Source organism: Panthera uncia, chromosome B1 (genome assembly GCF_023721935.1).
Source record: "Panthera uncia isolate 11264 chromosome B1, Puncia_PCG_1.0, whole genome shotgun sequence".
Taxonomy (NCBI): domain Eukaryota; kingdom Metazoa; phylum Chordata; class Mammalia; order Carnivora; family Felidae; genus Panthera; species Panthera uncia.
In genome coordinates, this window is record NC_064811.1 from 32,721,015 (window position 1) to 32,746,189 (window position 25,175).

At 33.2% G+C, this 25,175-nt stretch overlaps 1 protein-coding gene and 1 non-coding gene across 12 annotated transcripts in view; one reads left to right on the forward strand and one right to left on the reverse strand.

Moving 5' to 3' along the window:
* The window catches only part of N4BP2 (NEDD4 binding protein 2), a 154,218-nt gene that overhangs the window by 42,437 nt on the left and 86,606 nt on the right, over positions 1–25,175 (forward strand). For 9 of the 11 annotated variants that reach the window (XM_049631898.1, XM_049631899.1, XM_049631891.1 and 6 more), the window contains 9 exons: positions 235–311; positions 4,687–4,842; positions 6,418–8,807; positions 9,404–9,489; positions 10,010–10,055; positions 11,561–11,757; positions 14,524–14,642; positions 18,643–18,781; positions 24,636–24,824. In XM_049631898.1, coding sequence (XP_049487855.1) covers positions 235–311; positions 4,687–4,842; positions 6,418–8,807; positions 9,404–9,489; positions 10,010–10,055; positions 11,561–11,757; positions 14,524–14,642; positions 18,643–18,781; positions 24,636–24,824 — 3,399 coding nt within the window. Of the gene's footprint in view, positions 1–234; positions 312–4,686; positions 4,843–6,417; positions 8,808–9,403; positions 9,490–10,009; positions 10,056–11,560; positions 11,758–13,832; positions 13,970–14,523; positions 14,643–18,642; positions 18,782–24,635; positions 24,825–25,175 lie in introns of those variants that run through there. The other 2 variants (XM_049631901.1, XM_049631902.1) reach the window with 2 other exon arrangements.
* On the reverse strand, positions 16,563–16,669 carry LOC125924103 (U6 spliceosomal RNA). The gene has a single exon (XR_007458285.1). It is a non-coding gene; the product is annotated as a U6 spliceosomal RNA (small nuclear RNA).

Consider the following 25,175-nt stretch of genomic DNA (forward strand, 5'->3'; position numbering starts at 1 on the left):
GTGTGTGTGTGTGTGTGTGTGTGTGTATTTGCAGTCATATAATTTATTAGTAGCATAAATTTCTGGAAGTTAATTGCTGGGTCAATGAGATTGTGCATTTTGCCGATTTAACAAACCCGTCACAATTAGATAATCTTTAGGTTCTTTCAGTTAACATGCTATGAATTTGGAAACAATTCCTTTAATTTCATGGAAGTAATTATTTTTAAATACATTTGTCTTTTTTGTACATAGTCTCAAAAACATAAATATAAAGTTCTTTTCCGGGAACCGGACACATGGTGGAAGTTCAAACCAAAGGAACTTGCAAGGTAAAATGTAGAGACCATCTAACACGTTTTTAATTTTATGGCAGTGATAGAAAGTCCATCTAGATTTTTTCTCTCTATAAATAATCAATGAAACAAAATAGATTGGATTGCAGCTTTTGTAACAAATTTTGTATTTCCTATAGACTTTCTTTTTCAGTTTTTGAAGAGTTTGTACCTTATTCCTAATACTGAGTTAATTAACAGAAAAATTACAATTGTCTTATATAGTCAGTACTTTATTGCTTATTAATAATATAATGTCAATATTTGAAATTAGAATAGACCCTGGGGATTGGCATACCTGAACCTTGTGCTATGGGAGGAGTAAATCATTGTAGCTGCCTGGTGACTTAGAATACTGAAAGGAAGTGAGGGAGGTATAGGTGGAAAAGGTAGCAGATGTCAAACTATCCAAGTATTGCACTACCCTCCCCACTCCTTGCCCGTCTCCCAAAACTTATGCTTTTTTATGTGATTGTTTGACTTGAATAAAAATGTTACCCTACGACATGGATACATCATGTGTTTTGCTTTGTGCTCTGTATTCCCTTAGAGATAGGCATAACTGGAGTTTGGTCAGGGTATTTTCTTCTTGGTAATTTTAACTACTTTTAATACTAACTAAAGGGTAACCTAATTTTACTGTATTCATAATGTTGTGCAACCATCACCACTCTCTGATTAGTGAACATTTCCATCACCTCACAAAGAAACCCTGTACCTGCTATTAGTCACTCCCAATTCTCCCTTTCCTTTGGCAAATGTTAATTTGCTTTTCTGTCTCTGTGGATTTGCCTGTACTGGACATTGCCCATAAATGGAATCATACAATATGTGGCCTTTTGTGTCTGACATCTTTCACTTAGCATAATGTTTCCAGGTTTTATCCCTATTGTAACATGTATCAGTACTTCCATTCCTTTTTATATGCTTTTGATACATTACTAGATTTGGTTTTCTAATATTTTGTTAAGGATTTTTGCATCTGTATAAATGAGTGACCAGTAATTTTTTCTTCCTTGCCCTTTCTTTGCCTGGTTTTGATATCATGGTTTTGGGTTGATAAAATTAATTAGAAGGTGTTTCTTCTGTTTCTCTTTTCTGAGTTTATGTGAGTTTGAAAGTTTGATAGAATTTACTTATGAAACTGTCTGGATCTGGTGATTTCTTTGTAAGAAGGTTCAGTTAGAATTTGTCATTACACCAAAGTTTTCAAATTTATTTAGACTTTATTAAAATAATTATAGTATTCTCTTACCTTTACATTTCTGCTGCATCCATACTTACGTTCCTCTTTTTAATCTGAATGTATTTATGTGTGTCTTCTTTTTTTCTTGATTATTCTCACCAGAGATCAGATTTTTTATTAGCCTTTTCAAATAAACATCACTTTGCTTGCTTAATCTTTCTATTATAAGTTTGTTTTATGTTCAATTCACTTCTGCTTCTCTTTTATTCTACTTCGTTTGCTTTTTAAAAAAATCTATTTTGTTTATTCTGTTATTTTTATAAGATTTCACTTGAAAGTTTAGGTTATTTTATATGAGCATTTGATGCTATGAATTTCCCTAGGTACTATGTTTAATGCTCCTAGAATTTTAATATAGAATACTTTCTTTTTATCATTTACCCCCTTATTTGCATTTTCATTAATTTTACTTTTTAACCCTTGGGTTATTTAGAACTATGTTTTAAAATTTCTGAAAAGGTTATTTTTAAATTCATCTTTTTTAAAAAATTCATTTTCAGTTTAACTGTAGTAGGTAAGATTGTACGATTTGTGTGATTACTAATTCTCTGATAGTATAAAAGATACATTTTGTGACCTAGTATATTGTCAGTGTTTTATAAATGTTTCCTGTTTGCTTGATAAAAATATATGCTTTGTTATATATAGTATGTTATAGTATGCTAATATATTATTAAATCATGCCTATTCTGTTGCTCACATCTTTTTAAAAAAATTTGCTTGATGGATTAATGTTTAAGGGAGGAATGAGGAAATCTGCATGAGAGGGTGTGGTGAACTCTCTCTCTGTTATGTTGAGTATATTCATTTCTTCTTATATAATTCTGCCTATTTTCACTTTATTCTGAGGATATTTTTTAAAGTGCTTAGAAGCTTAAAATTTTTATATCTGTCTAATTGAACCATTTATCCTTGTCAAGTGATTTTCTTTTATCCTTAATGTTAATTTTAGTTATAAAGTCTAATTTGTCTAATATTAATAGAACTATACCAGCTTCCTTTTAGGATTTGGGTGTTATTTCTTTTTCCATACTTTTACTTTTGAACTTTTCAGTGTCTTTACATTTAGGCATATCTCTTATAACTAGTATAATTAGGTTTTCAGAAAACCTCTGTCCATCTTTGGCTTTTTGTTGCTAACCTTAGTTCTTTTATAGTTATTTTGGTTATTCATATAATTGGTCTTGCTTCTTACTGTCTCACTCTGCACTTTCTCCTTATCTCACCTTTCCTGTGATTGTTTTTCTCCTATTGCAGAAAATTATATATTTGACTTCTTTCCCTCTTATTATGCCTTATTTTGGATTTTTTTTCACTGAATGCAAATTTCTTATTTATTTGTTCTTTCTCTATTAATTTGGAAATTATGTACACTATTTTTATTCTTTTAATGGTGACATTAAAACTTTTATCATGCAAACTTTAAATTTAAGGTTAAACCATTTTCTTAGCCTTCTCAAAAATAAAAATATTTTCAAACATTTTAACTCTGATACTTACCTGCCTTCCAACTTACGTGCTATGATTGTACAGTGTACAGACAATGTGTGTTTTCACTCATATGGTTATTGCTTTGTTCTTAATTTTTCTTGCATCATAGATCTTTCACCTGGGAATTTCCTTCTGTCTGACATTCATCTTTTAGGAATTTCTTTACAGTATAGTTCTGTTTCATGTCAAACTCATTTTTTTTTTTAATCTGAAAATTCTTTTATTGCCTTCATTCTTGTAAGATACTTTCACTGGGTGTATAGATTCTAGATTGACAGTTTCTGTTATTGAAGATAACGTTTAATTCTCTTTTGCCTTCCATTACTGTTAAGTCAGCTGTGATTCTAATACTTGGTTTCTTTGTCAGTAACTAGTTTTTTTTTTTTTTTTTTTTTTTTTTTTTTTTTTTTTTCTTTCTTTCTTTCTTTCTTTCTTTCATTTCTGGTTACTTTCAACATCATCTCTTTACCTTTGGTGAATGACAGCTTCAGCACCATGTTTCTAGTGGATTCCTTATTTATCTTGTTTGGGATTTGTTGGGCTTCAGAGATCAGGGTATTTGTGTCTTTGATCAGTTCTGGAAAATTCTCAGCCATTTTTCTTTAAATTGCTTCTGTCCCATGTACTCTCTTTCTGGGACTTGGATTAGATGTATACTGCCTTTTTGTTCTGTCCTCTATGTCTATGTCTCTTAACTTCTCTTTCATATTTTCTATCTCTTTGCTTCTCTGTGATCTGAAACCAGACAAGATTGAGGTAGGTAAATATGAAACCCAGATTTGCCAACATGGCAAATACTAATTTTAGCCCTGGGATCCAGACACTGAGCCTTGGATCCAACCCAAGATAGCAGTGTTGCAACTGAGATGTTTTCATGAAGATTAAGATCCTTGAGAGACTAAAGCATACCATCTGGCCTCCTGGCAGATGCAAATCCAGACGTTGTATGAAGAAAAGCACCCCCAGTTTAAGGCCTAAGGATCCTTTAGTATTAGTTTCAACGGAATATGAGCTCATAAACAAAAATAAAGAAATAAGCTACCATGAGTGAAAGCACAAATACAACAAATTTCATACTTGGATATCCAGAGAGTTAAGATACAAGGAATTTTTTTCTTTTCTTGAACTTAAAGTGTATATACATTTGCTTAAATTGACTTGGGATTCAGTTTTATTGTAACAGGAGGGCCCTTTGGACATCTAGTCTGCCATAGTGGCCTAAGTGGAAGACTAGTAGAATTTTTTTTACTTACTAGTTAATAATTAAAGTCTGGAAGTAATGGTCATACTCTTATGAAGTTTTTTTTGCAGAGGTTGAGAATAGCTTCTTTTAAAGTTATTAGGATCTGTTGTTTTTTTCCAAGTTGATAAAAGATGTTTGGAAAAGATTATATGGAATGATTTAAAAAATGGTTATTTAAGACATGTTGAATAAGATGAAAATTAGAGTCTGTGTATATTGTGTCATGACAAACCAGCTTAGATATTTTTACATATTAGAAATAGAGCATTATTTTGTATACGTTAAAAAAAATGAAAAATATATCATTGTTTTTCTTGGTGTTATGTGTTCCATTTTTTTTAAACTTTAATTACCAATATTTCTTCTACCCTTTTCTGCCCTGGAATTTTTAGGCGTAATATTCATGGGGTAAACAAAGAAAAAATAACAAGAATGTTGGAACACTATCAGCGTTTTGTTTCAGTGCCAATAATCATGAGTTCTTCAGTTCCAGAGAAAATTGAACGTATTGAGTTGTGTGCATATTCTTGTGAGGACAGAAGTACTAGGTAGGTTAAAGTCCCTGTGTACAAAAATTCAATTTGAAATATAATTTAAAAAATAATTTTGTAGCCTGTGAAATCACTGCCAAATAACTTTAAAAATAAAAATAGATGTTTGTTATTTGTTGAGTTTAGATCATTGTCTTACCTGAAACAAGATGTATATGGTTAGCAAGAGAAGTAAATTTATGTAAGCAATGACATGGGATTTTGTGGGTCCCAGGGTTTTGTGGGTCCTCAGCGTTTTGTGGGTCCATGTTTATACTGTGAATACTCCTGCTTTCTTTGTGTAACTTCCCACTATTCCAATATTTATTGGTTATCGCCTGTCATTATTTTGTGTTTCTTTAGGTATTAGTGAAAATACTCTTTCAAGTTAGTATTATAAAAATTGATTATTAATGAAATGCTTTGAATAAGTAATACAAGTCATAGCCTTTTGAAAGTTTGCAATCTAGCATGGTACTGAATCTGTTAAACATTTAGGACATATGAACAATTGAATAAGTAGGTGAGTTAAAGAATAACCTTAAATATAGATAGAAGTCTAAATCGCCCATACTTTTTGATGATAAGGGCTGGTGAATCTCTATAAAAAAAGGAGATGGGAAGAGAAAGTTCATAAATGCTCTTTTATTGAGGAGCAGTGTTGCAAAGTGGTTTAGAGCATGGCTCCTGAGCTGTTTCCTGGCTTCAAATTCCAAGGCTTTGTAATCTTTGACAAATTATAGAATCTCTCTATACTTCAGCTCTTCATTTTTAAAATGGCAATCATAACACTTTGTTCATAAGAATTTCATAAGGATTATGAATTAATACTTAAAAGGGACTTAGAATAGCATCTGGCATGTAGAAAACTCAGTGTTAGATGTGATTTCACTTAGGAAGCTTCATGAGAGAGGTGGGACTTTGAGAGCTCCTGGAATAAAGAAAGAAAGGAAGATGAGTTGATAAATTGACTAAGGAAAAAGTATTGAAGTTGAAAGTGTAATGATTAGGCAAAAGTGCTGTTGAGTCTGAAATTAACATTGAGGATGGTTTTAAAAAATTTAGCAGGTGACATTTCAAATGACAGCTCTCCTCCCTTTCTCTCATTTCTCTTAGTTGTGCAAATCATGTTGACTCTTCGTGACTTTGTAAATGAAGCTTAAGTATTTTCCTCTGTAGCAAATGACAGATGTTAATAGAGGCAGACCTAGTTTCACACATATTAAGCTTAAATGGTTCTGAGAGAAGCCAGGTGTCCTCTTCTGGGAACAAATTTAGAACCTTTAATATTTAATGCATATGAACACCTTAACTGAAAATCTCATGTTTTTTATTCGAAAAAAGTTTGAGTGCTTCCTATATGCCAAGCATTGTGTTAGGTGTTAGGGTTACAATGAAAGGATGTGTTCATAACCTACTAGGAAAAGATCACGATTAGCTTTTATAATTTTAATTAATGTAGTTTATTTATAGAAGTTTTAGAAGAAATGTTAAGTGTCTTGTCTTTTGGTGAAATGCTTTTTTAATTTAAATCATAATGTTAATAGCAACATTAAGAGACTTCCTTATAATACTGTAAAAAAAATCTTACAGCCCAAGAGACAATGAAGATATTACCTCTGAAAAAGAAGAAAATGTTTTATCCTCATCTTTGAAGCATCTAGAGTTAACTGAAGTGAAGAAACTTGAAGGGACCAAAGAAACTATATTACCTGAGAATGTTACATATCTGTCTAATGCAGATTTAAACAAAGGAAGAAGAGAAATAAGTGGTATGAATCCTAACATTCAGAGTGCTTTCATTCAGGAAGTTTCAGACATGTATTTTTCTGATTCTGAAAGCAAAGGACAAGCAACAGAAAAAAGTGAGAAAGAAGAGCAAGTAGAAATGGCTTCTGAAAAAGAATATAGTAAAACTGATGCTGATAGTTTTGTAGAGAGAGTGTCACCAAGTATTTGCTATGGTGAAAATAATCAAGACTATGATCTTTCAAATACTATACCATTTCAAAATGAAAAATCTTCACCTGGTGAAATATTGGAAGAAAGAGCCATGGTAAAGAAAAAAGCCTTTGGAAAACCAAAAAGCAAATCAACTTTGGAAAAGTTCCCAAGACATGAGCTATCAAATTTTGTTGGTGATTGGCCAGTTGATAAGACTATTGGTCAGAGGACAAAAAGGAACCGAAAAACTGAAAAAACTTCATCTGTACAAAGTGACAAAAAGTATAATCGTCCTCAGACACGCAAAGTATTAGATAATAGTCTATCTGTGAATATTGATCACATCCAGCAGCGAGAATCTCCACCTGAAAGTACAGAGGAGGACAAGAAATCACAGTACGATGATGCTTCAGAATCTTTCAGTCACTCTCAGTTTGATCTGTATAAAAATACTGAAAAACAGTCATTCAACATTGTGGGTGACTGGCCTTCATCTGATTCTTTAGCTCAGAGAGAGCACAGATCAAGAATGCCAAAAGACAACTTAAAGGAACCCAACCTAGAATTTGGAACTAATGACAGTTTGAATGAAATAGACTTCTACACAGCACATGAGGCCTGTTGGGGCACAAGCCCTGAAGAACTAAAAACACTGGGTAGTTCCAGTTCTACTCTAGGAAGTTCTGAATCGCTATCCAGTGAAATGGCCTGTGAGAATAAAACTTGTCCAAGTAAAAAGATTCATAGACAAAACACATTGTCTCTTACTTTTACCAATAGTGGGCCAACTATTCCTGGAGTAGTAGGACCACAAACTTTAGCAGAATTTCCAGATGGAAAACTTAAGAAAGTCCCTGGAATAGAAGAAGACATGTGTACCCAGACTGAACCACAGGATTTTGCTCTCTTATGGAAAATAGAAAAGAATAAAATTAGTGTTTCAGATTCTGTGAGAGTATTAACTGGACGATTAGATGGATTTAAACCAAAAGCTTTCAATATTAACACAAAAGTAGACATTCAGGAAACAATTCCATACAGGGTAATGTATGATAAAAGCACGTATGTTGAAGAAAGTGAGCTCACCAGTGCTGATGAATCTGAAAATCTTAACATTCTTTGTAAACTCTTTGGGTCCTTTTCATTAGAAGCCCTAAAAGACTTATATGAGAGGTGTAACAAAGATATTATTTGGGCTACAAGCCTTTTGTTGGACTCTGAAACTAAATTATGTGAGGATACTGAATTTGAGAATATCCAAAAATCATACGACGAAGCACAAATTGGGCCGTTTTCTCTGGGATTAAATTTGAAGGAAATTATTAGCCAAAGAGGAACCTTGGAGGATTCTATTTCTTCTGTGCCAGAATTTGGCCATGGCACTGTTGTCAGTAACACTAATGTGCAGTCTACCTGTGATTCAGAAAAGGGAGACTCAGAGCAGGCAGAAATAAGAGCTATCACTACTGAAAAACCAGGATTCATAACAGATTTATTTCCTAATGCCACTACAGATCTAAAGAATACTAATGAAGTACTTCCTGGTAGTCAGGCAGAACTTCCAGGTTTATATAACATTAAGCAGCCTTTTCCAGGGACTCTAAAAGCTACTACTGCTAAAGATGTGAGGGACATGGAGAAGAACCTAGAAGTCACAGAGATTGGAGACAGTATACATTCTTCTTTGAATTTGTCTGATGTTTTAAACTCTGTATCGAGCACTTCAAATCTGGAGTTAAATGAAGAAGTTGATTTTACTGACTCTTTTGAAATAAAGAAAAATGAAAATCTTCCTAAGACTTATGTGAAATTTCCAAACACTGAAGAATTTATGAATGAAGATGAACAGGAAATGGAAAAAATTCTAATGGCTGAGAGTACTTTGTCAGCTGGAGTTAGTGAAGAAGATAAAACTGAGATGTTGAATCCCATGCCAATGATGGCCAAATCTCTGACCATAGACTGTTTGGAATTGGCATTACCTCCTGAGCTGGCTTTTCAGCTCAATGAATTATTTGGCCCTGTTGGTATTGATTCAGGTAAAGAAAAAGATTACCTAAATATGTATCTTTGTGTGAATAGAAACAGATTCAGGGTTCTATCTCCATTTTGAAATTATGTTCTATGTTAACTGAAATATACCTTATTTTTGACACATTTGTTTATAGAGTATTTCAAAAAAATGTAAAGAAATAGAGAGTATTTATATGGAGTTTGTGTTCATCCCATGCATATGTTGAAAGTTTTCTGGGTATTTACCTCATACTTATTTGCACAGTTGAACCTTTTTGAATCTGTGGTGCTACTCCAGATATACTTAAGGCAAGACTAATTTCTTAGAACACACTTCTTGAAAAGTCTTGAGTAATGGAAATGAATATCTTAAATATATTCAGGTAAACTGATGGACAGGAATAACTTAAATATATGAAGCATTGTATAATTGCACCCACCAAGAAGTGTGAAAACAGTGACATAGCACATAAAAAAATTATTCTAGGAGCTTTAGAACTAGAAATACAGGTTAGTAATAATATGAATTAGTTTTATGATGAATAAGGTGGTTGAGTATGTTTTCTCAAAATGTATAGTGAGTAATGATCATATTTTCTTTTCTTTTTTCCTTCCTCACAAGGGTCTCTAACAGTTGAGGATTGTGTGGTTCATATAGATCTGAATCTGGCTAAAGTGATTCATGAGAAATGGAAAGAATCTGTAATGGTTGGTAGGCTTCTTTTTATAAAGAGCTCCTTTTGTGTTCACTTTGCTCTTAATAGAATCTGTTGTATGAAAGATTTCTATTGAATTTTGACTTTGAGAGAGAATGAATTTTTATCAGTAAATAGGTTACTGATATTTTTCCTCTTTCTAGTATTTTTGGTTATTTCCAGATGGGCCAAATTATATAACTAATGATGGAGCTCAATATGATTGTTGACTTTTTTTAAGAGAAAAAGTCATAAATAGTTTTTACTCTAAAGACTTGTAGCACTGATTGATTAAATTTCAAAAACTGCTAAAAAACAAAACAAAACAAAACCAGCCTAAGAGCTCTGTAAGTGGCAAAAATATATTAATATAGTCCTACTTCATAATCATATCTAATTTTATTGTTTTACTTAGATTTGGCAAGGACAATTGATAGTTTTACAAGGAGAAGTGATTTCTAGAGAAAAATAATATAATCTTATTTTATAATGCACCCTCCTTTGCCAATCCCCTGTCCTGCATTTGTGTTTAGGAGCGACAAAGACAAGAAGAAGTATCCTCTGGCAAGTTTATGCGAGGTAAAACACATATTTTTACTTCTAATGTTCTTGTCATGATGTTGAAACTTGGTGTATGTGTACGAATTTTAATGCATTATTAAATATACTTCCACAAAATGTGTTACCCAAGAATTTTGATTTGAAATTAAAGTTCTTTTAAAATATTTAACATTTAATATTGAAATAAAATAAAGCTAGAAGAACTAAAAAGCACCTGTAATTAACTTTCATGAGTGCAGTGGACCACCTGTGGTGTGCTCTAATACGTATAGTCAGGGTATTGCCTGTTTAAGATTTTGTTCTGGTTCGAGAGCACTAACATGTTCATGTGTTTGATTGAGAGCATCATTCAGTTGTTACTTGGTTATTCAAAATTTTTACTGATGTTAATATTATTAGAGCACAAAAGTCAGCCTGCTTTTGTAACATCTGCCAAATTGACAATATTTGATTCCAGACAACTTCTTAGGTAGTGTTGTCAGTGATTAGTGCAGGGTGGCGGACCTGTTAACGGGCCTCCTTTTGTGCACGTTTCCTTCAGATGCCTCTTTTATACGCCTCACACTAGGACTCCAGGTTGAAGATTCTTTGGGTGTTCTTTAGTTGTAGCTTCAAGAGCTAAAGCTATTTGAGAGCTAGAGGTACTGGAAGGGTATCAGAGTTTATGTGGATGGCAGTATCTGCTGTTTCTTTATTCTCTGGGAAAGCAAAGGAATGTATAAAATATGCTGCTACCCTTAGAGATGCTGAAATATTATACATTAAATCTTGTTATTGTGAACTTCTTAGAATGTTCAGTTTCTTCCTTGTGTTGAATATATCATTTGTTCAGTATTTATTTGTTGTGTGCCTCTAGTGGGTTGCAGGTTTGCCAGAATATTGGTCCTTTCAGTCCTTGGAGTGGCTGAGCAGAGCTGACCAGAGCTACTCTAGCTGGTCACTACCACCGGGCTACAACTCCCTTTGTTTACCAATGTATGTGTGTGTCATTTTTTCTGTGTTGATGTGATTAAAAAAAAAAAAAAAAAAAAAAAAAGGAGTTGGGGGGGGGGCACTTGGGTAGCTCAGTTGGTTTGATCTTGATTTCAGCTCAGATCATGATCTCCCAGTTCTTGGGATTGAGCCCTTTGTCGGGCTCCATGCTGACAGCATGGAGCCTGCTTGGGATTCTTTCTCCTCTCTCTCTCTGCCCCTCTCCCCCAGCCTGCACACACTCGCTCTTGTGCTCTCTCTCTCTCTCTGTCACTCTCTCTCTCTCAAAATAAATATTAGAAAAAGTAATATTGAGTTGATTTACAATGATACCCACATCCTTGCTCATTTGAAATGTTTCTACATTTATACATATGTCTCGTTTGCAATTATGTGACTATCTATTTTGAAACCTCAGAGTTACATTATATAAGCTAGAAATAAAAAATCATGTTTCTTTGGTCTTTCTGAGGTAGTTGTAACAGAATGAGTAATGCTTAATTTGTATATTTATTGTTGAGGGTCTGACACTATTTATACTGCTTTTGTAGATCCTTCCCTGGTTGGGAGTATTGGTCTTGATAATCCTGAACAAAAGTCATCTCAGAGAACAGGCAAAAAATTACTGAAGACTTTAGCAGCACCTGAAATGCTACCCTTATTGGATCATTGGAACACTCAAACTAAAAAAGTGTCACTCAGAGAAATAATGTCAGAAGAAATTGCCTTACAGGAAAAACATGATTTGGTATGAGTTAGTATTAAGCCTTAACCATTAAGCCTTTGTCTCTGACTCTAGGTTGATTGTATGTTTACTTTGTGATTTTCATTTAATTCTGAATTTTCTAGTCTGGAATCTGTATTTAACCTGATTGAAGTTAATGTTAAAATTGAAAATTGTTTTGAAGTTTGAAGCTGGAGGTTTTTGCCTTTGGGAGATTAGTTGATATTCTATAAAAAAAAAAAAAAAAAAAAGCCTGTCTGTATGAAACTGTTATTTTAGATTTAATTTTGCAGGTGATTAAGCTGCATTTTTTTGGCTTTTAGTATTTACTTCTATAATTCTTTAATTTTAGAAAAACATGAAAGAAATCTTTCATTTAAAGATAATTTTATTCATAAATCAGTAAAAAGAAATGTTTGTCTTGCTATTAAAGAACTATCCCAACTTCAAAACAAAATTTTTTAGAGAGTCATTTTAGAAACTTATGAATTTGAATTAAGAAATTGAATACTCTTCTTTTTCTAACTTTCAGTCAAACAAGTTCAAACAGAAACTTTATTTTGAATTTTATTTTTGTTCCTTATTCAGCATATCAGATTTTACGAGGCCATAAGTGAATTTGGTTTCTTTTGCATTTCTTCTCAGCCTTTTTTGGAATTCTGAAAATTAGTATTAGAAAATTTCAAAATCAAAAAGGAAAAGAACTTAGAGGTTATTTAGTCCAGTTCTCAAAGTAAAGAAATAATTCTTAGATGTATCTAAAACATTTTACTTACTTTCTTACTCATTTGACTCTTCAAAAGGAGCACCTTTATATTTGGCTGAAATACATAGAATTGGGGCATAGGAAGAATGATGGGATTCTTCTACCTTCGTATTTATTTTTCCCAGTTATTTTGTGAATTAAATTGGAAATATGTTACCATTGTTGCATGTTTACATAGTCCAAGAAGCAGTCTCTTTGGTAACGTCTTGTAATGTTCTTTCAAATATCCTCTTCATTTATATATGTAATAAATTGGAGAAATGTATTTTCTTAAAAATAAGGAAATCTTATAACTTATGCCCAAATAGTGTGACACCTTTACCTGAAACTCCATTTTTAATGCTGAAACTATGGTTCTAATCTGTCTTTTAATTAATTTCTCAGTGTAATAGTGAACAAATGAGTACCTTCACTTCCCAACTTAATGCATTTTTCTTTTTTCTATCAGTGAATTTTGCTTATCTTTCTATGGGTTGGGTAAATAGAAGCTGAACTTATTTGGTCCCAAGGATACTTCTCCTTAGGTAGAGCCTCAGTAAGAGAATTTCTTACTTAATGCTTTCTTTTCACTCTTCATCTCCAAAGCAGAAATACACTTTGTATTTTTTTAAGCAAAGAATATAAAATAAACATTAGGCATAATATATGAGTAGAATAAGGTCATGAGTTTTCAGTTCATTGATGAGACCTTAGAATTTGTAGTTTAGAAACTCTGTGACCTGGTAGGGTGCTAGTAAATCTGATCACTGAATTTTTTAGTAAATTCAGATTATAATGTGTATCTTAAATAAAACATGAAATATTTTTAATTCTTGAGGTGGCTTGTTTCCGTTACTCTTGTGATGTGTGATGTGTTCAGCTTTACCAGTCCCTTTTACTGGTCAGATTGTCACCTGTTGTGAATCCTCTTTTATTGTTGTTTGGTGTTATAAATGACCTAAATATGTTAAGATTGTCCTAGATTATTACAATTTTTATATTTTCAGAGTCACCTTTGAAATTTTATAGGAAGTTATTTTTCAGATATTAGCATCTTGCTAGCAAACAAAAATATTCTGTACCTACATCACAACGTCAACAATTTGTCTCAGAGTTAGAAATCACTTTAAGAATGTTTACCATATTCCTAGGTTAGAATTTAAAAAGCACATTTTTAAGAAAGTTCCTTAGTTTGGCAATTTAAATGGATCCAGTTATAACTTGTGAGAAAACAACAATTAGTGACAGGTCTCATACAGTTATTTTGGAGTAAATATGTTTGTGAAAATTTTTAAAATTGTGAATTTTAAGATTTTCTGTCAACCTGAATTTGCAACTTATTTGTACATTGTAGTTTCTGCCCATTGAGGAGAATATGTTTTTGAGGACGTTGTTCACAGCATCACACAGTGTCCCTTTTATGAGGACCCATGGGAGAAATTTCTCTCAGGTCTCAGTACCAGAAAAAGCTGTACTTCTCCTGAGCAACTGGTTTGTTTTTATTTTATGGACACTGAGAATCTTTGTTTCCCCCTTTGCTTTGGCCACTAAGAAGCTCAGAACTGAATTTGTGGCCCATCTTTAGCAATTGTACAGGATTTTATGGCATGCATTTATATACTAATTTTATTTGCTAGCTTTATCCTATATTCTTACTTTACTCTCTGACTTCTTCATTTATTTATATCCTGTTTATATATGTGTACATATATCTTCATCTGTTTTATATAATATGTCTGAATATGCTGGGTATGTTATGTGAGAGTATGTATATATTTATATACACTTGCACACGTATATGTACTTGTGTGATTGTGTGTGTATATCAAAGAACAGCTTCAAATACTTTGCAAAAAATGGGATATAAATAAATAGTGCAAGAATACTTATATTACTAATTTCAGTCTTTAATCAGTGAAGAAAGTCTGTGATTGCTTTTAAATGATTAATCTTTTTGCAACAAAATAACCATGCTTTTGGATCAGCATGATTAGTGTTATAAATTCCATCTGAAGGATGATTTTTGTCTTTTTTGTTTGTTTTAGAAAAGGGAGGCACTTATGTTTGAAAAAGATTGTGCCACTAAACTAAAGGAGAAGCAGCTTTTTAAGATATTTCCAGCTATTAACCAAAATTTTCTGGTGGACATTTTCAAGGACCACAAGTGAGTGATAGGATTATCTATAATTTCTATTGTGATGTCATTGAAAGTGTATCATTTTAATTTTTCTGATAACAAGTAATCAGTATATTATAAACAATTAAATGCAATGTACATAATGCAGAAAGTGAGCAGGTTTTGGAAATTGGTTTATAGGCCTCAGTTTTTTTCTCATATATATACTAATGTGTGTGTGTTTTGTATGTGTAAGCCAAATTTTTTTTTTTTTTTTTTTTTTTTTGGATAAAGGCTTTCTGTGTTATATGTACTGATAGTGTAATCCACCCTGGATATTAATAATCTCTAAAAGTTTTGGGATCGTGATGGGTAAAATATTTCATTGTTGTTTAAATTTTAATTTTGTGGATTACTAGGAAGGTTGAACCTTTTCCATTAATTTATTTTTCTATTTATTGCTTACCTTTGCCTGTTTTCCATTTGGTTCTTTGTATTTCTTCATTTGTGAGAGCTCATTTTATATGTTATATGTAGTTATCTTTGTTTCTATAGATTATAATTATTATTTTACTCTGATACTTAGCTTTTAACCTGGCATATAGTCACTTTGGGCATATACATGTTTTAATTCATATGTTTTATCAGAAAGTCATTTCCTTTATTGTTTCCGAGTTTAATGTCATTTTAGGAAGTCTGTCCTTCCCCAATATTATAAAAATATTTTCTTCAGTGTTTTTAATAGTTAAAAAGTTTTAAATAATCTAGCATTTCCCATTTATCCAGGAGTTTTAAGTTTTCAAAGTCCTCTAAATTTTATGTGTATGGTATGAGGTAGAGATTTAACTTAATTGTTTTTCCAAATAAGCAACTGGATGAATAGATTATCTTCACCCACTGATATATATACAACCACTATTATTTGCTAAATTCCAAAATATACATTTTCCTTTAAAGATTTTTCAGTTCTGTTGAGCTCTTCGTTTGGTCCTGGGTTTCCACCATATTGTTTTAATTATTGTAGTGTTACACACAACGTTTGATGTTTGGCATGTTAGGAATACTTCTGGTTTGAATAATATATATTTCAATCTTAATATATTTCTTTTTTTTTTTTTTTAATTTTTTTTTTAACGTTTATTTATTTTTGAGACAGAGAGAGACAGAGCATGAACGGGGGAGGGGCAGAGAGAGAGGGAGACACAGAATTGGAAGCAGGCTCCAGGCTCTGAGCCATCAGCCCAGAGCCTGACGCGGGGCTTGAACTCATGGACAGCGAGATTGTGACCTGAGCTGAAGTCGGCCGCTTAACCGACTGAGCCACCCAGGCGCCCCTTAATATATTTCTTAAATTTGTATTTTGGCAAGAGATGTTTTGAATAGATGCCTTTTTATAACTGAGAATCTAATATGGATTTTTCTGTAGCTTATTAGTGTATTTCAATCACAATAGATTTCTAGAATAAAACCTATTTTAGCTTCAGATTTTTATTTTTGATTTTTTTTCTTTAAATGCAGTTTAAGAATTGATTTCAGGATTTTTGCACCAGCAATTAAATGAGATTGGTCTGTGATTTTCTGTTCTTGTGTTCTCTTTGGCATATTTTGGTTTCAGAGTTTTATTTAGTATTAGACTTAATAAAATAATCTGGAAAGACTGCTGTTTTTCTGTATGCTCTAGAAAGTTTAAGTAAATTAGTACTTTGAAGGTTCTGGAGTTGTACCTTTTCAGAGAGAAGGTCTTCAGAATCTTTCACTATCTTAAGATTATTGCTTTATTCAGATTGCTTTTTTCATGAGTCTGTTCTGGTATTTTGTTAGAAAATCAGTTTTACCTTAGTTTTCAATCTTATTATTGTTAAGTTATAGGTAATATTCTTTGATAATTAAAAACACTGTTGTGTATTTGATTGTATTCCTTTTTCTTTTCCTAATGTTTTTATTTTTCTGTGTTCTGTTTTTGCTCTTTATCAGATTGGCCCTTTTACGAATTTGCATGTTACCCTTGTGCAGGGGACATGCAAATCTTCTCTGTATCTTTCTAATGTTAGTATATGTGCTGCTGGAGTGAGCACCAGATTGATCCTTTTAAAGAACAAGCTCTTCTTTTATTGATCAAAGTCTATTTTATATTTCTAATCATTTATTTTTGTTTTTAATTTTTGGCAATTCCTTTCTATTTTTGATAATTCCTTTCTCTTAAAATTTGTTGATGTATTTTCAACTTTTTGGCTACTTTGTTTCCTTTCAGTCTTTAATAACAAATACACTTAAGGGCATTAATTTTTTCTTTCTATCATGTCTTCGATATATATGTAATACTTTGATTTTGATATGTAGTATTTTCATTTTTATTATTTTTAAAATAATTTCTAATTCAGATTGATTTTCTCATTTACCCAAGGCTTTTTAATTTTCTAAATGGTTTAATGGCTTTGGTGGTGAGTGGGGTGAGGGTTATTGCTTATTTTGTTTTGTTTTATTGAGGTACAAGAATGTGGCCTGGAAGAGTTCTTTTTGAAATTTAAGATTTTCTTTGTGGTTTGATACATGATCAGTTTTTATAAATATTACGTGAAAGTGCTTTTGAAAAAGAATATTCTCTGCTGAGTATGTAGAGTTCTAAACATGTCACTTAAATCAAGTTTTTAATGTCATTATTCCAATCCACAATTACCCTATTTATTTTTGCTACCTAACTTGCTGTTTTCTTAGAGTTATGTATTAAAATCTCCCCAGGGGGTGGGGTGGGGGGTGGGCATGGGGATTAGGGGAGTGGCACTGGTATATGGCAACTCTCCTTTATAGGGACCTGGGGCAAGAAGGCCAGTTGTAAAAAACCTAGAATTGTGGGTCCCCAGACAAGGTAAGGGGGACGGAGTGAGTCCTTCCTGGGGATGCCCAGAGTGATGGGTTAGTCCAGCCCATCAGGGTAGATGGTCAGTTGCCTCCATTTGTTTTCCAGCAGCTGTATAATTTTTTCAGTTAGCAGTAGCTTCACCATCATCCTGGTAAGAAGGGTAAGTGGGTTCAGTTACTGAGAATATGCCTACAGTACAATGTTCCAGGGCCATACTCCTCTAGCATCACTAATGGAAGATACTGCCTTCCAGCCCCATGAGTAAACAAGCCCGTAATTTTAAGGGCTATTTAGGATGTGGATAGTTGCTGGTAGCTTCTACCCCTAGGAACCTCTGTTTGTTTTGTTGAGCATATCTGAGGCAGCAAGATCAGGGCTAAAGTGGAATTGGTAGTCTAAAATGGTTCTCCATCAAAGGTTGTCTTCACTAAATTGAAGAAGAACAACATGTCACACTACTTAGGGGAACTATCACATTTCACAAATATTCCTTTCTTGTCAGCTCTTAATTACCTGGTCATTGGAAGAGATCAGAGGCATATAGCCTGAAATAATGAGCAGTATAAAATCATTTATAATTTGCTTTGAAATGAGTTTCTTTAGATATTGGAACATGAGTGTTTCAAGTCTTTGTCAATTTGTAGAATTTGATACTGCCTGCAATATAGAATCACTGTGAAAATATGCATGAATAATTAGGGGTGAGAGGTAGGATAGTGTTTTACTTTTTCCTTTCTGTGTCCCTGCTTAGAGTTTCTCTGACTAGACCCTTACGGTTTAAGTAAAAAGTAAAATTTGACACAATAAAAATGGCAGTTTAAAGATCTTTTGTCTGTGTTTGATGTTTGAAGGAAACTGAAACCATGTGTGAATCCAGCAAGGGACCTAACAAGTATAGGTGATAAAATGAAAGTAAGATTTGTTGTGGATAATCAATCTGTAATAAAAGATCAGACAGTGAATTAATTATCAATATGTTACCATTTGGTATTAATTTACAGAAATTAGTTTTGGGGGGCTTATTTTTTCCTTCTTATCACTCTTGAGTCTTTGAGATACATAAAGTTAGTGTTTAAAACTTAGAAATGAGCCAATTTTTCATATTTTAAAATGTTTGAAGTGTTGCTTATGTTAATGTTTTCATATAACTTTTTTTTTTATTGACATCATATTTATAACTCTCTACAGCTATTCATTAGAACACACAGTGCAGTTTCTAAACTGTGTTCTTGAAGGAGACCCTGTGAAAACAGTTGTAGCGCAAGAGTTTGTTCATCAAAATGAGAATGTCACTTCTCATGCTACACAGAAGTCTAAGGAGAAAAAGGTATAGAGTTACTTATTTTTTATTATAAATAAATTCATATGAAAATGTAATTGGTTTGTTGATGTAATTTAATGATTATTTCTCACATTTTAACTAGATTGGAAATTTAACCACCAGTAGCATATTTCATTTAGGTGGGATATCTGTTCAAAATAATGAATTTGTAGCCGATTATGATTTTTTATTCAATGTCATTGTATATGGTAAGCACTTGAATTTCTATAACTTTCTGTATAGACTCTACACAGTAGCATATGGGGCTTAATTGAATAATGGTGGGGTGGTACTATGGTGGGTTTTAGGATGTAAATATGTTAAATATCTAGGCAGAAAATTTTAACTATTTGAGAATCTGCCTTGGGGCGCCTGGGTGGCGCAGTCGGTTAAGCGTCCGACTTCAGCCAGGTCACGATCTCGCGGTCCGTGAGTTCGAGCCCCGCTCAGGCTCTGGGCTGACGGCTCGGAGCCTGGAGCCTGTTTCCGATTCTGTGTCTCCCTCTCTCTCTGCCCCTCCCCCGTTCATGCTCTGTCTCTCTCTGTCCCAAAAAAATAAATAAAAAACGTTGAAAAAAAAATTAAAAAAAAAAAAGAATCTGCCAAATTTTTATCCAAAGTGGCTCTACCATTTTATGTTCCCACCAGCAATGTATGAGGGTTACAATTTACCCACATCATCTCTGACACTTGTTAATATCTGTCTTTTTTATTATAGCCATCTTAGTGGCTGTGAAGTTGTCCTAAGGGTACATGGGATTTGTTTTAATCAGATATGGTAAGATACCTAGACATGGAAATGTTATGAAGGAAGAAATTTATTATACTCACAGATCTCTAGAAACAGGAGGCATGGCCTGCCATCCAGGGCCACCTGGAGAAGAACCAGGGTCAGTCAGGAGACAGGGAGCAGAGTGGAAATGTGGGCAAGACCCTTTTTTGTCGTTTCTGTGGGGAGGAATAGGTGAGGCAGGGTAAACAGGTTTAAGATTGGCTAGTTTGAACAGTTTCAGCGGGCTCTGGGGAGTAGGGACTGTCCCTGGTGTTCTGGTATCTGGCATGGGTGATTAGACAATGTGGATGGTGACCCTGAGGTTGAGAACCCCATAAAGGAAGTAGTTGAGGGTATGAACTCTAGGTTGGTGGGTTTACATATGTAAGGTATGCTAGCAGATGAATTGTTTGCTATCTCTCAGAATTGGCTAACCCCAGGGTTGGGGGTACTGCCTCTCTAGGGGTTAGCAAGGCCCTGGATGTCAAAGCATCAGAAAACAGGAAATAAAAGAAATGGTTAATAAAGAATCTCCTTATCATTTTGATCTGCACTAGTCTTCAGAGAAGACTAGTGATGTTGAACACTTTTTCATGTGCTTATTGGACATTTGTATATCTTCTTTGAAGAAATGTCTATTTATATTCTTGCCCATTAAAAAAAGTTTTTTTTATTTTTGAGTTGTATGAGTTCTTTATATATTCTAGATACGAGTCCCTTACCAGACATATGATTTGTAAAATTTCTCCCATGTTGAGTGTTGTCTTTTTGCTCTTGATGGTGTCTTTTATTTAAAGCACAAGAGTTTTAATTTCGATGATGTGCAGTTTATCTTTTTTTCTTTTGTTGCTTGTACTTTTGGTGTCATATTTAAGAAACCATTGCCTAATCCAAGGTCATGAAGTGTTTTTGTTTTTCATGTTATATAGTAATTTTTTTGTGTTTGTTTTTATATTTTCTTCTAAAATACAGTTTTATAGTTTTAGTGCTTGTCATGTTTAGATCTTTGATCCATTTTGAGTTAATTCTTTAAAAAAATTTCTTTTAATGTCTATTTTTGAGAGGGGAGGGAGGGAGAGAAAGAGAGAGAGAGACTGAGCGTGAGCAGGGGAGGGGCAGAGAGAGAGACACACACACACACACACACACACAGATTCTGAAGCAGGCTCCAGGCTCTGAGCTGTCAGCACAGAGCCTGATGTGGAGCTTGAACTCACGAACTGTGAGATCATGACCTGAGCCGAAGTCGAATACTTAACCAACTGAACCACCCAGGCTGCCCTGAGTTAATTTTGTATATGGTGTATGTAGATAGGTATCCAAGTTCATTCTTTTGCATGCGGATATCCAGTTGTCACAGCACCGCTTGTAGCAAAGATTGTTCTTGCCCCATTTAGTTTTCTTAGCACCCTAGTTGAAAATGAATTGACTATAAGTTTATTGCTAGACCGTCATTTCTGTTCCATTGATCTGTATGTCTGTCATCATACCAGTTTCACACTGCCTTGATTACTGTAGGTTAGTAGTTAAGATTTAAATAGGGAAATGAGGAGCGCCTGGGTGGCTCAGTCGGTTAAGCGTCCGACTGCAGCTCAGGTCACGATCTCACGGTCCGTGAGTTCGAGCCCCGCGTCGGGCTCTGGGCTGATGATGGCCCAGAGCCTGGAGCCTGCTTCCGATTCTGTGTCTCCCTCTCTCTCCGACCCTCCCCCGTTCATGCTCTGTCTCTCTCTGTCTCAAAAATAAACGTTAAAAAAAAAATAATAAATAAGGAAATGTGAGTTTCCAACTGTGTTCTTTTCTCAAGATTGTTTTGCCTCTTCTGGTCCCTTTGTAGTTCTCAACTTGCCATTTTCTGCAAAGAGGGTTTTGTTTTGTTTTGTTTTTTTGTTTTTGTTTTTTTTTAGTTTATTTATTTATTTATTTTTAGTAATCTCTACACCCAATATGGGGCTTGAATTTATGACCCTCTTATCAAGAGCATGCTCTTCCAACTGAGCCAGCTGGAATTTTTATGTGAAATGTATTGAGTCTGTAGATTAACTTGAGGTGTGTTGCCATCTTAACAATATTGTGTTCAATCCATGAACATGGAGTATCTTTCAATTTACTTAGGTCTTAATTTCTTCAACATTGTATTGTAGTTTTGAGTGTAAATTTTGCATGTTTTGTTAAATTTATTTCTAAGTTTATTCTTTTTGATGCAGTTATAAATTAAGTTGTTTTCTTAATTTTATTTTTGGATTGAACATTATAAGTGCATAGAAATATAATTGATTTTGTATATAAATTTTGTGTTAGCTTCAGGCTTTTTTTTTTTATCATCTGTTATTCTTATTAATTAAGACCACCAGGGATAACTTGTGTTCAATATATCACCATCACTTTATTGATATATAGGATTCAGTTAATTTTTGTATTCATGTGATCTGTTAGTGCTAAATATGCCTGTGTTCATAATGGATAGATAGGTATAGTATTTCATAAGATGCAGAGAGGATACAAGTTGATGATGAGACTATCAAGGCCAAGTGGGAATGAAGATTATTTCTTCTTTCTCCTGATAATAGAGCAAGGCACTTTGGGTCATTATGGTGATAGAGGAGGTGATGAGAAGAAGGTGTGCCTGCTCAAAATGGCAGATGTTCAAATAAGAAAAGTAGACTTTGTGAGTTATGTAGACATTGGCCAAAAGGTAGACTTTAAGTTATTCTGAGGATTATTCTTAGCTTTTTTTCACAAAATATAGGCAGGCATCATAATGCTGATAAAAATATTTTAACATTTGTGAGCAGAATACTCTGTCTTTGATATCCTAGGACCTGAAGGGACCACAGATACTAAAGGGGAGTATCCTGGTATCAGTAATATTTTGGCTTATCTATTTTCAAGGAACTAGCATTTAAAACTGTGTTTTATTAATACTACTATTTTTCCTTTTACCCTTTAATAAAATTTATAAGTTTGTTAACCATGGGAGATGGTTTTGGTATTGTAGTACATAAGTGGCACTAATGAGGTGAATTCTTAGGAAGCATATATTTCACTTGGCCCTTGTTAGTGAGGTTATAATAAACCATATCAGTATGAAGTGGATATAAAAAAATCATAGTTTTATTTTGAAAAAGGGTAGCTATTTGAGAAAGTATCTCTCATTATATACTGTTTTTTTTTCTTTTTAAAAGAATAAGAAATAAAGGGTCTCTTCCCAGAGAACCAAATGTGATTTGCATTTTTTTGTATGAACACCAACAGAGACGTGGCTTTTCAAAAGTTATGGAAAGCATTTTTATTAACCCCTCCTTTAAAATGTTTGATTTTTACCAGAGATTCAAGCCATCTACTCATGGAATATTTAAACATTAATATGAAACAAGCTTGTGATTAAGTACGGGCAAGAGGGACAAAAGGATGTGTGTAGGTCCTATGAATATTCTGATGTGAGAGAGAGCCTTGTGTTCTTTCATAAAATAAGTTGGGTATTTGTTGCAAAAGTAAATCAACTGTGTATTTACAGATTTTTGACTTCGGTAATGAGTTGGAGGATGATATCTTTACTCTTTAACTTGTTTTAAACCTCTAGAATTCTAGGGGCTAAATAAGCAAAGTGTAATGAGTAAAAAGAATATACAATCAATTACTATATTTTAGACCAGTTCTCCCCCCCCCCCAACCTTTTGTGACTTCTGACTCTACTCACAGGCAGGAAATTTGAAAAAATGGTCAATTGGTAATATGTGTATTATATAATATATACATATAATTTAAATGTAATATTTAATATATGTTAAATGATATTACCTTAAAAAATTAAAGTGGCATTTTCTTAAAGATTGTAGAGTACCTTATAATTATAATCTTTGATAATATTTCTAATTTAATGACAATTTTCAGTTTTTAGAAATTTAACAGCCTATACCATTTAATTTACTTTCAGTTATATCAGAAAAGCATGATTTGTTTAAAATATTGAAGATTATATTTTTGGGGGGGATTTTGGGATTGAGTTTATATAAAATGTTCATTAAATTACTTCGTATGGCACCTGATACTTGGAATTCTTTTAAGCTTTTAAAAAAATCCATTTAAACTATAATAATTAACATAGTTAATTATTATTAACAGGGATCTAAACATAGATCCCGTTTGTGAGCAGTTGTCTGCAAATAGCACTTTAAAGTATGTGATAAATGAAAAACCAAACTGGACATAGAAGTCACTATATTTTGCTGTTTTTTAAACACTGACTTTTGATATTTTAGACACATCTTCAGAAACATGCAATTTTCTATTTGGTGGGGAGTATTTGAGGCATAATTATTTTCAGTACTTTGTGTTTTAGAGTTACTTTTGCTTGTATAATTTAAGGGTGTATTTTGGATGACAATTACTTGATAGATGATTTTTCAAAAGGCTCAGAAGTCAACACTACCGTAGTGGCTAGTTGGTAGTGACCTGCCCCATAAACCTACTTATAATTTTTACTGTTAGCTATGGTCACTCTATATGCCCTTCTGTTTTAAAAAGAATACTATTTAATTATTTTATTGATTGTTTTTTAAAACACATAAATTGAAATATGCCATTACTACCTTCAATGATTAGACTTTTTGAATGGGTTTGCAAACTAGAATTTGGTAAATTTTGCATTTGATAAATGAGTGTTATTCTTTGAATAGTGTGTGTTTTCTCTTTTGGCTTGATTTTGTGACCTAATTATATTTTGATAATTTTAGAGAACTTTTCAACATCTTCTAAGATAAGAGTGGTTAAAGGAGAGGTACCCTATAGCATGAAAAAATGATAGCCACGAAATGCATGACTTACTAGCTAGACTCTGGGGAGAGTCTGTTTTCTGAGAAGAAAGACAAAAAATGATAGAGGGGCGCCTGGCTGGCTCAGTTAGTAGAGCATGCAACTCTTGATCTCAGAGTTGTGGGTTAGAGCCCCACTTTGGGTATAGAGATTACTTAAAATTAAAATCTTAAAAAAAAATAGTAGAGCCCAATTTTCACATACATTTTCTGAAGGTAAAGCCTGTATTTTTCTGCCTTCTTTGTATTTTACTCATTGTGTAACATCTTACAGGCCAAGAAATCGAAAGAGACTGAAGATACACCAAGTGAACCATCTTTCCAGGATTTTGAGTATCCAGAGTATAATGACTACAGGGCAGAGGCTTTCCTTCATCAGCAGAAGAGAATGGAATGCTACAGCAAAGCAAAAGAAGCTTATCGGATGGGGAAAAAACACGTTGCCACGTTTTATGCCCAGCAGGTAAAGAGGAAAACTGATTACTGTTTCTTTCTTTGTCCCTTACGATGTCTGAATAATCTTAAAGCAGGTGATACTCGTATTGTGACTAGATCAAGTTATTCTGGGGAATGTAGATTATATAGGTGACATAAGGTATCCTGATATATAAGAAATGTATGGTTCTGAGAATTATGTCTCCTTTGAAATGCTCAATTTCTATGGTTCCTTTTGCATTTATGACTTACATGAACTTTTATTCTGACAGTCCATATTTTCTTCTGGGTTAAATTCTGTCATTTAAATTCTGTCATTTCTACTTCTAAACAGATACAGGTTTTCTGAAGGAAAGACAGCAGAATGTTAATATTGACC